At 31.2% G+C, this 17,543-nt stretch overlaps 1 protein-coding gene across 1 annotated transcript; it reads left to right on the forward strand.

Annotated features, from left to right (window-relative positions):
- Nucleotides 1-2,602: 2,602 nt before the first annotated feature.
- Nucleotides 2,603-6,361, forward strand: LOC129287094 (agamous-like MADS-box protein AGL21). The gene is made up of 4 exons (XM_054923247.1): nucleotides 2,603-2,784; nucleotides 4,561-4,639; nucleotides 5,485-5,546; nucleotides 6,256-6,361. The coding sequence occupies exons 1-4, from the start codon at nucleotides 2,603-2,605 to the stop codon at nucleotides 6,359-6,361; spliced, it is 429 nt and encodes a 142-aa protein (XP_054779222.1).
- Nucleotides 6,362-17,543: the final 11,182 nt, after the last annotated feature.

Consider the following 17,543-nt stretch of genomic DNA (forward strand, 5'->3'; position numbering starts at 1 on the left):
ATATAATAACATGAGGGGGGAAAAACAAGATCACACTGCATTACCTCGACAGTGTATCCTATGTTTCTATTCCTAATACAATTAGGAAACCTTAATTAATCTATAATCAACGACCGCTTAGAAATTGTTAAGCACACAATCACATAAACAACTGTACCATTAATAACAAAAAATTCTAGAAAAATATTTCTAGAACGAACAACTAATATGCGTTGTTCTAAAATGCCATATATACAACCTAATACAAACCTTCATTAAAACAAATACAAAGGAAGGAATAAGATAGCAAATACTTCCTCTATCCCAAATTATAAGATATATTCAAAGGTAATTTGGTGTCTCAAAATATAAGATATTTTGACAAAAATAAGGTTTCATTAATTATATTGGTTCCAATATTACCCTTCCCTCCTTATTATATTTTCTCTATCTCTATTTAATATTTTACAAACAAGGTTGTATTAAATTATGGGCATTTTTTGAAATGCATATTTGTGTTTTTAAAAAAGATAAGATTATAAAATGCATTTAATAAACATTATTTGTATGCATAATTTTGTCTACAAGTGACTTATAAACTTGGACGAATAGAGTATATAACTAGGATAGATCACACAACCCCAGCCCCGAAAGCATTTTACAACTACACCCTTTTTATCTCTCGTCCAAAATAGTCAGGAACGACGAATGAAAATGTTACGAACCCTATATATATATATAGACTCTAGAAGGCCCTACAAAACAATAACTTTTCATTAATTAATTGACAAGTTATCTTAAGTAAAAATGTGTGCATATATAGTACCAAAACAAGTATATTTACAGTGTATTCCCCATTGAGTGCATCTTTTCCAATTATTTAACCCATTTAACAACACAAGCAATTAACTCTTTTGATTACACACTCAAACACGCAGAGCAGAACATGTCATACTACATGAGCATTTAAGAATTGACAATGTTGATTAACCAAAAAAAAAAATCGATATAACAAAAAATGTAAGATTTAAAATTTTAGTTAAACTTCAATAGTTTTACTGGGAACACATAAAATATACGTCTCAGAAATGTAGGCTATCAAAATACTAGTGTGAACGCTAGTGTGAACGCATAATAAAATACATGGACCTCGGGCCGAAAACCGACAAAAAAAAAATAGGGTACAGGTTGCATTAGAGATCAATTCGACTTTTATGCTAATTAAATATATAAGGGAAAACGAATGCGGATGGTCGAGAAGTTACAAGGAGTAGCTATATAGAAAGTGCCATTTTCCATTGTTGGAATTATAAGAATACAAGATAATGTTCTTAAATTATATTATTAGGGGAACACATTTTCACCATGGCCAATGTATTCCATCATTTTCCACAACAGATATAGATCAATCCATTAGTCTTCTTATGAACAAACTTCTCAAATCCATTGTTATATAATGAGGTGCATATAATGAATACACCTCTATCTATTTTGATTAATTTTTAAATTTCTACACTTTCTTATGTTTAGACAGATATGCAACTAATTAAATTTTCATAGAATATCTGAACTTTTATTGGTCTTAATTGATAGGTTTGGAAGACTTTATGCTTCTGATGTGAAGTTCAGAAATTTCATCGTTCAATTATTATTGAAGTTATTCAATTTTTCCATATTGTTGATATTAAGAATCTTATACATATAATACTACTTGAAATTGTTGGGCCTTGAATATATATATAGATGTAATTATCTTAGTAGAATAATAGACATGATTGCTAGTAAATATAATTATCAAATTACAAATTATATTAGAGTTTATATATATATATATATATATTTATTACGTTAGGAAGGTTTGAACCTTTAAATCTATCCACACCTCACTCCCACCCTCATCACTTGATCTAGTTTCAACTTCATGAAACCACAAGTTATTAATATGTTATCAATCCAACATTGAGGAGCCTCGCTTGAGATTATGAGATTCATAGGTCTTTTTTTTTTTTCTTTAATAACAAGTGAGATTCATAAGTCAAAGGAGCTCTCCAAACGCGTCGTTAAAGAGTCAGTTCTCCATTTCCCACTTCCTATCAAATCCATCACGACCCAAAAGCAGATACTTCTTGCGTGGTTTCAACCTGAGAAATACTCAAATCGTCAAGGTAATTAGGTCCGATCCAAAACATTTTTGAAAATAAAACCGCCAGTGGTTTTAGACTGCCTTAAAACAGTTTTCAAGGATAGCAATCCCCTTGAAGCTTCCAAATAAAGGATTCAAATTGCATCTCAATCATAAAAAGCGTATCTCTCTCTCATTAGTACCTTCCCAAAAAGAAGCTGTCTTCTTCTTCTTCATCTTCAATATCTTAATTAAATTCTTCTTTCATACTTTCTTCATGCGCTTACAATTTTTCTGAGTTGAAGCTTTCTTGAGCACACACATATATATGTGTGCACAATTTATCACGATCTTGTTTAATTCTTTCCGGATTTTTATCTATGGTTATGGGACATATTATTCTGATTTTCCTTTCTAGAACTCCTTTGAAGATAATTGCAGCTTTACTGATTTGTTACGTTGTTGATGTGGAAGGCCAAGTAGTTAAGAAGCCCTAGAGAAATGGGGAAAAAGAAGATTGCGATTGAGAGGATTGACAATTTAGCGAACAGGCAAGTGACTTTTTCAAAGAGAAGAAGTGGATTGCTCAAGAAAGCCAAGGAGCTTTCGATCCTCTGTGATGCCCAAGTTGGTTTGATCATCTACTCCAGTACTGGCAAGCTCTATGAATATGGAAGCTCCAGGTTCCAATTGTTCATAGCTTAATTTTATCATCGTCATCATCATTTTACATTCCTGTTATTTATCAGAAGCTACTACAGCAGTTTCTGTGGTACTCTTTCTTGATCTAGATATATATATATATATATATTTGGCCAAAATAAAAAAGATCTAGATATATGTGTGTTTATACGCGCACCTCTCCAGAGTAGACGTTTAAAAAAAAAAAAAAAACAAGAAGAAGAACTGAGAGAGAAAAATAAGCTATCTTGAATGTGATGATATTCTGTCAGAGCGATAATCCAACTTGTGTCTATTAAAGGGCGTCTGCGAGATTGAAATTGATGCAATAAAAAGTGGTGTCATATCTCTATATTTTTTTTTTCTTTCTCTTGTGTTGGTAATTGTATTCATCCCTTTTCATTCAAAAACATAATTAAAAAAAATTGATGCTTTTACTTGTCTTGTATGTTTAGCCATTAATTCTTCTTTTCCCCCTCTTTTATGTTTGCTTAGATTTGAATTTCGAATTGAATAATTTGCTAAAAGTATTGTATGTTAATAATGTATATTAGTATAAGTAGTTCTTGTTAAGGTAATTATTGTTCCGTTCTTATTAGTCCTTTGAATAATAAAAGGGTCACGGACATTATTAGTTGTTGATCTTTCATTAGATGATTGCTGCTAACTTAGAAACAGAAGAAATTACAAAGACGTGAGTGAGTGACTGTGTGTAAGTGTGTTAGTGAGGGAATATTATCCACATACAAGCATGTGTTTGAACTGTAATGTTATCAGTATATATTTGAAAGAATGTATATATAATATTCTCAATAAGTAAAGCATAGGGAGACCCCCCCCTTGTAAGCCTCACCAGAAGACGTTATACACACAGAGAGAAGACGTTATAGGTACTAGCAATGACATATTCTGAACAGGAATCTAAAAGGCTGAAGATGCGTCAACAAGTTTTATTGCAACTTTTAAAGAAGTTTAGTGAGTGTTTTTATACTCTTATGCAAAGAAATGGAGTGTGCTTGAAATTTACTCTCTCTCTCTCTCTCTCTAAGCAAACAAGAAAACCAGCATAATTCTGATTAAAACTTTAAGAGGATGTGCATGAGATAATACGTGATTATTTGGCTCAACTCTCCAATCAAGATTTTTCAGATCAATATGAAGCTAGCTAAAATGCTTGTGTCTAGCTAATCTTCCGGTGCATGTTATGTGCACGGTTATTTTGTGATGTTGATAATGTAGGATACTCTGACATCGTGACTATTATGAGACGGAATTAAAGTTAAAAATGTTATGTTGACCATAATATGTGGTCATGACTGTTTTGCAATGCTTGTTCCTTTGTTTGATTTTACATCTATTTTAATTACTGAATAGCTGAATAAAAAATTCATGTTTTTGTCAGTCATATTGGGTCAAGAGAAATACATTCTAGATCTGCTAGGCTAAGTGAAATTACATTGGTTGAGTTATAGCTTAGACTTTTGAATAAGAACAAAGGATTTAAACCCATAATGTCCTTATGGGTCTAAATGTATAGAAAGGAAAAACTATAAAGCTTTTCAGATGGAAAAGACTCAAAAAAATCAATCATATGACAACGAATAAAAATAAAAATTAACATGCTTGCTTAAAATGTTCTATAACACGTTATGTTCTATAACACATTCAATGTACAATATGAGTATTGCATTGGCTAGCGAAGATTATCTGATATTACTTAATTACAATGAGAAAAGCTTCATTTTCACCTTATTGATTGAATTCTCTGTTTATGACAGCATGAAGTCAATTATTGACCGCTACAAAAAACAAAAAGAGGAACATCATCCGGTTATGAATCAAGCTTCAGAAGCCAAGGTACAAGACCAAATACCATCTGTCAGGATTTTTTGTCTGGTTTCTTCCTATTGATTACTAGAACTCATATATAATTCCGAGCAAAATTATGCTGCAGAAAGAGGGAACAATAAATGGAAAGGGAGGATTAAGAGGAAAAGAAAAAAATTGAAAAATATTTAATTTTAGTATAGAGAGAACAAAAATGCAATACTTTATGAGCTTAGAAACTAAAGGAGAAGCACAAACTCACAACCTACTCTTTTGATATGACATTAACCAATAGATCTCGATTGATATTGTCCTTGAGTTGTCTTCTTTTTGTCTTCCTCTTCATCTCTTTACACTAAAATATTTCCTCACTACTCCCTAGCACCTCCATCAGCGTCAGCCATGTTTCCATTTAACAAAATCATCTTAAATAATTTTCTACCATTTTCTCCTAAATAAATGTCATGCCAACTTGACCTCAACTTTCTATATATAGATAGATTAACTAATTGATCAATTAATATATAAAAAGGACAAAATAACTTTTAATCCCTAACCTTTCATTTAATTATTGATTTAGTCATTGAACTTTGACAAATACAACTCAATCCTTGTGGTTTATTGAGTTAATGGAACTGGATTATACCATATCAAAAAATTATAAGGATTGGGTTGTTTTGAGTCAAAGTTTAAAAACTGAATTAATAGCTAAAAAAGTTTAAGGACTAAAGTTTATATTTTTCCCATACAGAAAATAATTACAAGTAACTGTTCCATGAAGAGATTTGGCCTTGGAAGCATCTTCCTACTTATATCATGCCTACTTCCTTATAATTGATGAACTAATATTATATATATGTGCTGGCACTTGTTAGTTCTGGCAGAGAGAAGCAACGATCTTGAGGCAAGAACTGCAACACTTGCAAGAATTGCACAGGTACAATAAGAAAATCAGGTACATTGGAAAGAGCGTCATTACTTTGTGATAGCAAAATGTTGATCCCAACATGGAAAATGCAGATAACCAAGCCCTACAACACACTACTTCTAAACTCGCTCAACTATCATAAACTATCTCCTCAAAGGAGCAATTGTCTCCCTCCTTAGGTGATCTTTGAGAGTTTTTCTTTTAGATGGAATGGAATGGGATGAGATTGCTAGAAGTCTAATATCATTATTTGGAAGAATTTTTTAAAAGAGGGTGGAATGGCTTAAGGTGACCTTCCAAATCATCTCTTGCCATCTTAAATTTATTTTTCTTGACCACCCCTATTTGGGAGCAAGGTCAAGGATGGAATGATACAATATAAATAATATTATTACAAAATTACCCTTATCCTTCTCAGCCTTTCTTACTCTTTCACTCTCCCTTACCATAAAACTGAAAAATATAGTTATATTTAATTCAAATCTATTAATTTTATAATTATTCTAAATAATAAATAAATAAAATCATTTATTCCTTTAATAAAACTTCAAACAATGAAATGTTCGATTTCGATTCACCTTGTCAATCTCCACCCCATTCCATTCCATTAATGATTATTCTTTTTTGTTCCATTATATACTCTCAAACATACCCTAAATATAACAAATTGGAATATGTAGAAAACCTTAAGTAATTTGTTTCCTTTTGGAAAATGTAGGCAATTTATGGGTGAACAACTTTCCGGTTTGGGCATTAACGAATTGAAAAATTTGGAAAATCAACTGGAGATGAGTTTGAAGAATGTCCAAATGAAAAAGGTATGATAGATAATTTCAACACATATCTACATTTAATTTAGCCTGTCACCAGTTTTACAGGACAAGCATATATGATATCCATAACTTGATCATTGATTTGTCGGCAGGATCATATTTTAACAGAAGAGATTAAAGAGCTACAACAAAAGGTATTCAAGAATTCTAGATTGATCTCGCCATTTAAGATAGGAATTCCAATAATTTCTGTCAAATTTATTAATGCTATTGCAGGAAAATCAAATTCGTCAGGAAAATGTACAACTCCATAAACTGATAGAAGTTACCAATAAAGAAAATGCAGAATTACAGACTAAGGTATTTGTCTTTTCATTATATAATTTATTCCAGTCACAAAAGAAAGCATGCATGCATATACAATAAACAAGCTTGCCCTCATTTACACAAGAACAAGGGAGGGAAGAGGAAGACATTATCAAGCTTGTGAGCAAGTGTTATTCATTTAAAAGCTAAATGTTTCAAGTTTTCTTTCCAAGTTTTCATAGGATTTTTTTCTCTCCTTATATTTGTGAAGAAAGGGTTATGAATGAGGAAAATGGGAATTCTAATCCTACAAACACTATCAGCAACAAATATGGATTACATGCAGTTATCCATCTTCAGCTGAGCCACACACAGTCCCAGTGTACTGAATCATCAGTTAAAGCGACGAAATTGGGGTATAACCCATCAAACTGATAAAATAAAGATATACACAACTCGAACACACACATTTTTTGTGCAAATGTTGTTCATCCTCAAAAACTACAACTAAGAAATTGGTTTTTATGACAGATTACAGCTGCTTTAGCAATAGCTCTTTGACCTAGATTCTCACACCATGCTGCCACCAACTTTCCTGTAAGAGATGTTTCTTCAAGAATTATTTCTCTTCTTTTTAAAACATATTTCACTTCAACAAATTAGTTAGAAATATAATAGCATGCATATATGATGTGGGTTGTTTCATTAAATTAGGAATCATTTCTATTATTGTTAAGGTCATGCATATTGGATATGCATATTCCTGTAAATTTTAGACAATTTCTCTAGTGTAGAAAATATTTTTTTGCACCTACTTTGGCACCAGTTAAAATGGAACTGGTGTGAGACTGCAAGACTTTCTACACTGGTTCCTAAAACAATCAATATTTTAAAAAACTTTCTACACCGGTTAATAAGACAACCAATGTAGAAAGTTAATCAAAATTAAAACAAAATTAGTTTGACTTATTTTCTGCACTGGGTTTGCTAATAACAAGAGTAGAATGACTTATCTAATTTAAAAAATATTGTTGTTTTTACACCTGTTTCGTTAATAACTGGTGTAGAAACTTAAATATACTTAAAAAAATAATTTATATTTTCTTTCTATACTTGTTGATTTATATTTATCACGTTTTATTGTACAATAAGTTATGTGTTTTAGATGTACAATAACTTATGTGTTTAATGGATTAATTAGAATGAATACAAACTTGGAACTGTTGATTTTTTGTTTCTGGATTCTGTTGTTTCTAGAAGTTTATGTAAACAACATGGTGGGAGCAGAGGATAATATAACAATCTTTTTCTTAAAAACCACTTTTGGCACCGGCTATAATCATAACCGGGCTATAACTAATGCCAAGAGTTTAATATTTTTTTTAATTATTACCACTTTTTGACACCAATTACATTCACTTTTTACACAGGTTATAGAACAGGTGTAAAAATAACTTTCTATACTACAGTAATTTAATAACCAAAGCTGAAATATACTTTTTTTAATTATTATAACTTTTTGGTTCCACTTGTAACTTTCTACACTAGTTTAATAACTGTTGCTTGAGTCAGAAAGTCCTGACTTTCAATGCTGGTTGATTGGGCACTGGTTGCTAAACTAATATAGAAAGTCACTTTTAACGGGCCAGGCACTGAAAGTGCGTTCTCTATACCTGGTGTATAAAGCTATCAACTGTGCCAAGTGTTGATTTTTTTTTTAACTTGATCTTTTGCAATCTAATTATTGGAATTTAATTTGTTTACCTTTGATCAAATTAAATTTTAAAGTTAAATGAAATAAAAGGGACATGTGAACCCTTGGCTTGCAATAATCATACAAGAATAATGTTTCTCAAAGAAATTAAACTTTCTCAAAGAATATATGCACAAGATGAATTTATATGATTATAAGTGATAGAGATTTCATTAGTTGTGGCTCAAAAAGGGATTAATTCTGTCTGAAACTAGAGAACTCAGATCAGTTTATGACATCTTTTTTATTAATTGTAAATATATACATGTTTGAAAGGTCATTCGTGGCTCCTTATAAAATCTAATTGTTTGGGATTTAAACTGTTCCTGTTGAAGCCGCAAGCCCAGATGTAATAGTCAACAACTATCATAAAAGATATGTTGGTTGCACTGAATAAATGATTCTTACACTGAATATATATATATATATATATATATAGAAGTCATTTTGAGCATGCTCAGTTTATTGTTGTTCAAGACCATGACCAGCTGAAAGTTTGTGCATATCTATCACTTTGTAAGTTCAATTTTTATGCACTCTATTGTGAAAATCTTCTTTTAGTATAATCTAGAATGCACTAACTTTCACCTCAAAATATTAAATATTTTGTGAGATTTAATCAAATGGGTAATGAAAGTGAAACAAATGGGTAATTTGATGATGGAATTTGATTTGGGTAATGAGATGTTCCAATCATATATAGAGGTAAAATTAGAACGATTTTGGTCTTTGGTCTTTGGTCTTTGAAATTAGAAGGTTTTAATCCTGATTGGTGAGCTTGGCTAATCTAATTATATGAACAAATCCTGCTGTATGATTAGTAGCTAGCCCATGGGTTTTGTAAGAAGTAATAAAGTTATTTATTAGGACAATTGAGGTTGTTCATGCATAATTCTTTTTATGAATAGGCCTTTGAGTTTTATATATAAAGTATGTTTATAAAAGGTTTCCAACTTAATTATGAACCGACTTAGCATTATCATAACCAACCTTATATACTCATCTGTAAATTATTCTATGATTACTCGTATGATAGTGTCTCATGCTTGTGATTTCAATGTTTTCCAGCAAAGGGTTTGATAGAAGCACAGGAGAAGACAACTGAAGCTTGAGGGTATTGTATTTGTAGTAAAGCCTCATCTCTTATGTTTATGTTGAACGCGTGTATTGCTAGATTTAGGACATTTTGAGCATACTTGAACTCATCAAATATTATATGTTATGTTTTTATGCTCTTGTCATCAAGAATAATGTGTATGGTTAATTTTATGCAAAATGGAAATTAATGGACGTCTAGTGCCTGGAGGAGGTTGAATTACTAAATTAAGATGAATGCTATGACTTGGACCAGGTTGTTGTGTGGGATTTGAGATTGGACTTGGAACTTGCGTTGATGCCATTGCAGGATTTAAAGTTTGATTTAGTTGGAATTGTTATCTTAAAGGTTGTGATATTAGTAATTGTGTTGTGCGCTTATGGATAAAGGTCGGCTTCAACTATGCCCTGTTCCACTTGTGACTTTATAAACTAGTTTTAAATGTTTCAAGTTCCGTCGGTTTTGTTCTCTTCCGTCAGTCGATTATTTGCGTAAGCACTTTGTTCCGTGTGTGTTGGTTATTTTTAACTGTCAAAGTAAGGTAATGCCATGTATGACAAGCCACCTTGTTTGACAGTTATTTAACCGCCAATACAAGTCTAGCTTTTGGCTAGTTATGGAAGCAAATACTTGAACATTATTTTATAATAATCATCAATTACTGTCAAATATTGAATAACTATCAAATATTTATAGTAAAAAATCATGCCAAGCTTAGTAAAAATTATTATAAATACTTGATGATTATTATGAAATAACCGTCAAGTATTTATAGTATTTTTTTTATAGATGGGGGCAGCCCTTGCAAATATTATGTAATGACCCAAAAAATTAAATTAAATGATTTTCCTTCCTATTGAGATTTTATTTAATTATTTTAGTTATAACACATTAGAAGTATTGGCCTAGTAAAATTTATACTGGTTATGTATATGGAGATTTAGAGTTTGAATCTTCCTTAAGTCAAATGTTAGTTATTTTTCTTTATATGAAGAAAATACTAAAGTGCCCTTTTGCTTTTTGTTTATAAAAATACTATAATATCAACAGTAAAAATCTGGTGGGGTAATGTTTTGTAATTTTCTCAATAAGTTTGGTCTTGTTCTATAATTTTCCCCGTGGTCTAATTTATTTAAATCATCTTCCTCTTTGTCGGTTAAAGTCGCAGAAACAGAATGAGTGAGAGAGCTCACATCTTCCTCTGTTTTCCTCTCTTCCCCGTAATCAGCTTCATCTTCATCGGTGGGTGTATGTCTTCACCGCCAGTAATACATCCATGATTCCATTCTTTTCCTCGCTGTTGCTCGTTCGTTTCTCACAGATTGATTGGCTGAATCTCTTCTCCGTTCCTTCACTGTCTCGTGGATGACAGAGGTGCGTGCGTGCGTGCTCATCTCTTTTCTTTTCTTCCCCTCAACAGCTGGAAGTCCATGTGGGTATGGTTGTTCGATTTCTTTCTTTTGCTGGCTGGCGATTATTCATTCTTCCCGTTCGTGTAGCAGAGTGAAGCCTTCTCTTTTTCTTCTACAGCATCGTTCACGTGCTGATTCATCGTGGTAGCACTACTATTTCGTTTGAGGTGAGTGGCCAGTTTTTCTCCTTCCTCTTTGACTTCTATAGCAGCACCGAATCACCATTTTCCCCTCCTCTGGCTGATTTATGCTACACCAATTTTTCGTTGTTGCTGTCTAGAAGTTTTAAAAGGAATTTAGCTGTAATTTCGATTAATGTTGGATGTTATTTTGCTATGATGCTGAAATAAAATTGGTTAATGAAAATAAAAGTTTGAAAGTTGTTGGAATTGCTTGGTTACTCATCTCATAATTGTGTCAATGATAAATGTATGTCTTCAAGGTATTTGTAAAAATGTGTGAATGAAGAAATTGGTGAATTAAGTGTTGCCAAGCTTCCATACTATAACTTGGAAGAGTATATGTAAGTTTTCGCTCAAGTTATTAATTGAAATTTTAATATATCAAAGTGGGAAAAAGGATTACATAGGACACTTATATGATATTTTGTTAAGCCTAAAGGAAGAATAAGAATGGTTAATTAGGTTTATTATGATTTATGATTGAGAATGGGCTACAAGAAAATATAAAGATAAATTAAGATTTGTTAAATGGTTTAACTAACTCAAGTGTACTTGGACAAAATTGGGTAAAGTATTATCTTTAATATTGTTTGGATTAAATTTAAATGTTCATTAAGTGCTTGGAAAGTTACTTAATAAATGATTTTAGAATTATAATTTTCTTGTCAAGAAATTGAGGGCATCATTAGAATTAAAGTAAAAAAGTTAAGAAAAGCAAGCCTTAAAATTTAAGGAATTAATGAGAAATTTAGGAATTATCAAAGATTTTGAATGTAAATTTTGTTTGTCTATTATAAATATTCATATTGACATGAGGATTACTGGATTATGTGTTAGATTATTTGGAGCATTGTTGGAGTAAGTAAGAATTTGAGGGGGTCAAGTTTTAAAATTTTTAGAAACTCTCAAGTGAGTGGGTAGCATTCTAAATAAATTTCTTGTAATGAACTTATAAAAATTTCTTTATTTAAATTTTAATATTATTCCCTTATAAATTGTATTAATATTCTCTTCAATTCAATTTTTATAATAATTATTTTATTAATGATTATGTTTTGATTTTACCAATAATTCATGTTATTGCAGCTTAATTATTTAATTCCATGTTTGCTATGAAAATGAATTTGGAAAATGAGAATTAATAGTTAAACCTATGGTTGAAGATGAATACTTTGTAATCTCTTTCTTGCTTTATGCATGCTTGGTTTTTATTTGGGAGATTGAGATCAAAATGCTAGTTGCTAACAACAGTTTTGTTAACTCTTAGCGCACCATGATATATCTATCTAGCAAAATACTTGTATGAGATGCTAGCCCCGTGTAAAGGCCAACACACATGGATCAGAGGGATGATAATTCATAAATATAGTACTTATGTTTGTTTTCGTGGGCCTCATAATTGCACTTGATTCATGGCTCTTACCACGCTTGTTTTGTGGCTTTCAGTCGCATTTAACTGACTACTTATCCTCATGGACTATGAGTCTACACTTGATTGGTTATTTATCCTTGTAAAATGTGTGCCCACATGTTACGCCCCAAAAATAGAAGGTAACCGGCACCGGATGTAAACCATATAACATATCTCCGCAAGCCTCTAACCTTAAACTTATTTCATTTCTAAAATATAATCAAATTTATATTAAAATTTTAACATTTTTTATATTGGTCATTAAAATGAAGTTTTAAAAAAATTATAAAAATATCAACAAAACCTCGCTTGTAAATAGGATCATCCAAAACTTTACAATACAAAAATATTCACAGAATACCATGTCAATCAGGAGCTTAGCTCTTCCAATGAACAGACAACATACATACCAAAATAGAAGCCCTGGATGTAGCATATGTGGAGCACCTAAGCAGACCTCTCCAAAATAAAATACATAAGCATTTGTAGTTGCATAAAAAGGAAAAATTTTGATCAGTTCTTTATCCAGCACATCTATGAGTTCTCATGGATCAACAAGGGAATCGGTGTCAATTAGGGTATCTGAGACCAAAATAAATTTTCAATAAATAACGTCCTAACAATAAATAATTAAATAAAAAATTAAACAATTATGTAAGTTAAAGAGGCAACGATCTTTATAAAAATTTAATAAACTTTGAAATAAAACGATTCTATAAAATTTTAAATAAAATCTCGAACCATTAAAATCTCATAATAAATATTATCATCACTTGATTGCAAGTAAGCAAATAAACAAAATCAATAATTATAAATAATTTACTATTTAAAACCAATGGGATGCAAAATACCAAATAATCAAATTCATATAATAGAGACTTATCAGAATAATTAACAAACGTGGACACACAGTTCACAAGGGTAAATAACCAAACATGGCTCTCGCCACGAAAACAAACGTGGACACACAGTCCACGAGGGTATGTAACCAAACGCAGCCAAAACTACAAAACAAATGTGGACACACAGTCCACGAGGGTACGTAACCAAACACAGCCGAAGCCACGAAACAAACGTGAGTACAATGCTCACGAATAACCATCCCTTCGTTCCACGTGCATCAACCATCACACAAGGCTAGCACCTCCTATACGCACCCTGCTAGCTAGGTGTACCATGACGCACCAAAGGCTAATGGAACTGCCGTTAGCAACCAGTGTTCTATATAAAGTCCCTTTTTAAAATCATTTTCAAACATGTGAGAAAATCATCACTTTCAAGATACAGTTCTCATTCTCAAAATCAAACTCGCATGAATACTTTTAAACATTAAAACTTGCTAGAATCAAATTTCATATCCTATGCTCATGCTTGCATTTATTGAATAAAAAAAATTTTCAACGTCGAACTCACATGAATCATTCTCTGTATCAATCTAATATTTGATAAAATAAAAATCTCATAATCAAAGTTCAAACTTGACTTAATTGATCAAATAACATTTCAGATTTGATAAAGTTAATTTCTCAAAATAAAGAAATGTTAATCAACAAATATCCAATAATCGCATTAATGCTATTAAAATGATTTCCAGAAAAACGTAGTGTTTTAGTAAAGGAAATTTTGATTGAAAAAAAAAATCAGTTGGGATGCTATCCACTTACCTGTATTCTTAAGGCTCCAAACTCATTTCTTATGACTCTATTTGAGCTTTCATTCTTCCAAACATCCTATAATATATAATATATAAGACTTTATTACACCTTCTATAAATTACAAAGGTTTCCTTCTACTAACACAATCCCCATTTAACTTCCACTATTTAAAATTCCAAAACTGAAATTCAAATCTTAAATTTTTTTCTCGTTGTCATCATTTATATCACAAATTTTCTCCATGTTGCTTTAACCATGCCAATTTATTTACTTGAGATATAATTCTCTCTTAAGCTTTGCATCCAATGTCTTAGATACATTATTTCTAATCACTCGATTACACTTTCTAATATTCAATCTCTTGTCCACAATTTATTGTTAACCATACCATTCTCAAGAATTCAAATAGTTTACAAATAGCTTACACAACCCAATTTCTACACAATACCAAGCTTAATTTACAAAATACCAGCATCCAAGTTAGTTATGTCTCCATAGAAATTTAATGAGTTTTGAAAAATACAAACTCAAGCAACTCTCTCTAACAAACATTTCATCAAATATTTTATAGGCACTAACATTTAACTCCTAAATTTTGGTTCTTTATCTAAATCTCATTCCAACCATTTCTTCAACATCAACCCATTTAAAAGAAAATCATTTTAACTCAAAAGCTCAATCCCATACATATCCTCATCCTACTCTTAATACATTTTTTTTATCTTAATTTAGCATCCCCCTACCTCTTCAATCACAGCAGCAACAGCACAAGGGAGAAAAGTTTACAATTTCAACCAATAAATCACACACTCACACACTTAGTACCATTAGGAAGAAGAGTTCAATACTTCTAACCTTAATCACACACACAACGCAGCAAGGAAGAAGAAAACTTTCATGAGTTGTACAGGGGAGAGGGAGCCCAATAAAACTACAGCACAGCATAATCGAAGAAGATAAATTCTGATTTTTCTATAGTCACTAGTGGCGAACAAAAAATAAAGATGAAAGGAGAGGAGAGCTAGATCACTTACACATATTTACATAGATGCTGAAGAAGGAAAAATGATACAAAATAGGGGAGAGCTAGACGAAGCACTGTGCACTACCCACAGTGAGGATTCTGGTGTTCTCAAGGTTGCCGGCGACTAGACGAGCAACAGGGATGAGGGTGGAGGACAGAGATGGCTAAATCAAAGGCTCGAAGCTACTAGAACCAAGAAAAATCTCTAACTCTCTTCCTCTAGTCTAGAACACGTGTGTACCGTGGAAAAGAGAAGAAAAGAAGAGGAAAAATGGGGAAGACTTGGCTGGAGGCAAAACAATGAGAACTCACCAGAAAAATCAAAGAGGAACAAAGGGAGCTGGCATCGGTAAAGCTTGAGTCGAAGGATCTCAAAATTTCTCATTCTTATGCGTGCATCTGACTGAGAGGGGAGACGAATAAAAATCTAAGCATTAAAAAATTGTGAAAATTACAAGAGAGGGCACAGAACTTTCTCTAACATAAGAGAAACAAGAACTTCTTGTAATTTTTTTCAAAATTTTAAACTAATAAAATTTAACCTATTGTTCAAAAGAATTCAAACTCTAGACTTTCAAATAAACTATTAGCATAAGTTTTACTAAATCACCACTTTCCATTTGTCATAAAACTAATTTAAATAAAATATAAATTGAGAGAATATATATATATATATTTGAATTTTAAAGTCATTACACCACACTTGTTATTTGTTCTAATAAAACCCTCCTAGAATGAATTTAAAATTTATCATCTTTATATTAATTCCTTTAAATGCATTTTTTAAAAAATTACACCATTCCTTGAAATTTTATATATATCATGAATAGAAAAATTTTGATAAACTTATCTGGTTTTAATATTGTTGTTGGTTTCACGAGTATACCATTAAGCAAACTCATCATTTATTGTTTGTTAAAGTAAGTGTTTCATTATTCCCTTAACTTGTTTAAACTAAATCATTAGTTACTATCTTCACATTTTTTTATTGTTTTATAATTTTTAAACTCAATTGGAACGTTACTCACCAGAAACTTTCTTTGGTTTCAAATAATGTAGCTGACCTTGTGCCTCATGTTGATCACTGAGGGGCAGTATTGCTTTTTGGATAATGGAAGCACTCTTTGACCATCCACTTTGATATAATTATGTATTTTATTGAGGTTATAAATTTAGTGCTCCACATACCGTATTTAGGTCCTAGCCTTATCTTGTTAGTATGTAAATTACTGGAATGGAGCTAGCCTCCTTATTGGTTTGGTTGACAGGTTTTGTTGGTATAGAAATTTTGAGAGGTTAAAATTATAAGGGAGACTCTGCTAAAATTTTTACAAAATATTTAAAACTTCATGAACTTTATTATTATATATAATTTACATATATCAATGTTTTAGTTTAACTTCTACCTAATCAAGACTTATGGAATATGAGTTCACCTCATATTTCATGCCTATCATACCCTTAGTATCGGGGTTTGACATATCACTATTACAGAATTAGCTAAATAAGACGCCTTATACTCAATAGTTATTTTAAAAAAGTGATATATAAAAAGGTGCTAAATTCTTGATAATATTTTTGAAATAACCATCAAGCATTTAAAAATATATTTGATGGTTATTTAAAAATAACCGTCAAGTATATATTTTTTCTTAAGTTTTGTTGGATATATATATATATATTTGATACTTGTTTCATAATAACAATTGAATATATAAAGTATATATTTGATGATCATTATGAAACAAGCATCAAATATATAATAATAAGATATGATATAAAGGCAGTAATGCTTTCTTTTCCATCAAGTTTTTGTTTGAAGATTCCTCTATATCTAATGTCAAAAGCACCAGTTTCTACTATTTTTAATGCATGCGGGTTTGGTAGAGCTAGGCCTAGGCATAGTAGTTCTTTAACTTGTGATTTGATTTGTCTTACAATTTGGGTGACGTGTCTATCCATCAGGATGGATTTTTCTTAAGTCAATCATGAAGAGGTTCAATAAGATTATTTAACTGTGGGACAAATTCTCCTATATAATTTAAACAACCTAGAAATCTTAGGAGTTAGGTTTTATCAATGATTTGATCTAGGAATTTATTAGCAAATTGGATGGTTTAGTCAATAGGAACAATCATCCCTGATGGATGCAATGCCCTAAGAACCTTATTTTGGTTTAAAAAAGGTTAATTTTTTTTCTTGGAAACAGCAAGGCCATTTCTTTTAGCAATATCGATAAATATGTGAATATGTTTAAAATGTTGATCAATAGATTGGGAGTAGACTAAAACATCATTAATGTAAACAACGATGAACTTAGTGTATGGATTGAAGATCTCATTCATAATTCTTTGGAATTTAATGGGGGCATTTTTCAATCCAAAAGGCATGACA

This window comes from Prosopis cineraria, unplaced genomic scaffold (genome assembly GCF_029017545.1).
Source record: "Prosopis cineraria cultivar Desert tree isolate PC_DT_omini unplaced genomic scaffold, ASM2901754v1 PC11, whole genome shotgun sequence".
NCBI lineage: Eukaryota > Viridiplantae > Streptophyta > Magnoliopsida > Fabales > Fabaceae > Prosopis > Prosopis cineraria.

Bases quoted from the DNA above. Each gene is read 5' to 3' on its own strand.
- LOC129287094 (XM_054923247.1), top strand. From the start codon at position 2,603: ATGGGGAAAAAGAAGATTGCGATTGAGAGGATTGACAATTTAGCGAAC. The intron at 2,785-4,560 runs GTTCCAATTGTT...TGTTTATGACAG, and splicing joins TATGAATATGGAAGCTCCAG to CATGAAGTCAATTATTGACC. The intron at 5,547-6,255 runs GTACAATAAGAA...TGGAAAATGTAG, and splicing joins CACTTGCAAGAATTGCACAG to GCAATTTATGGGTGAACAAC.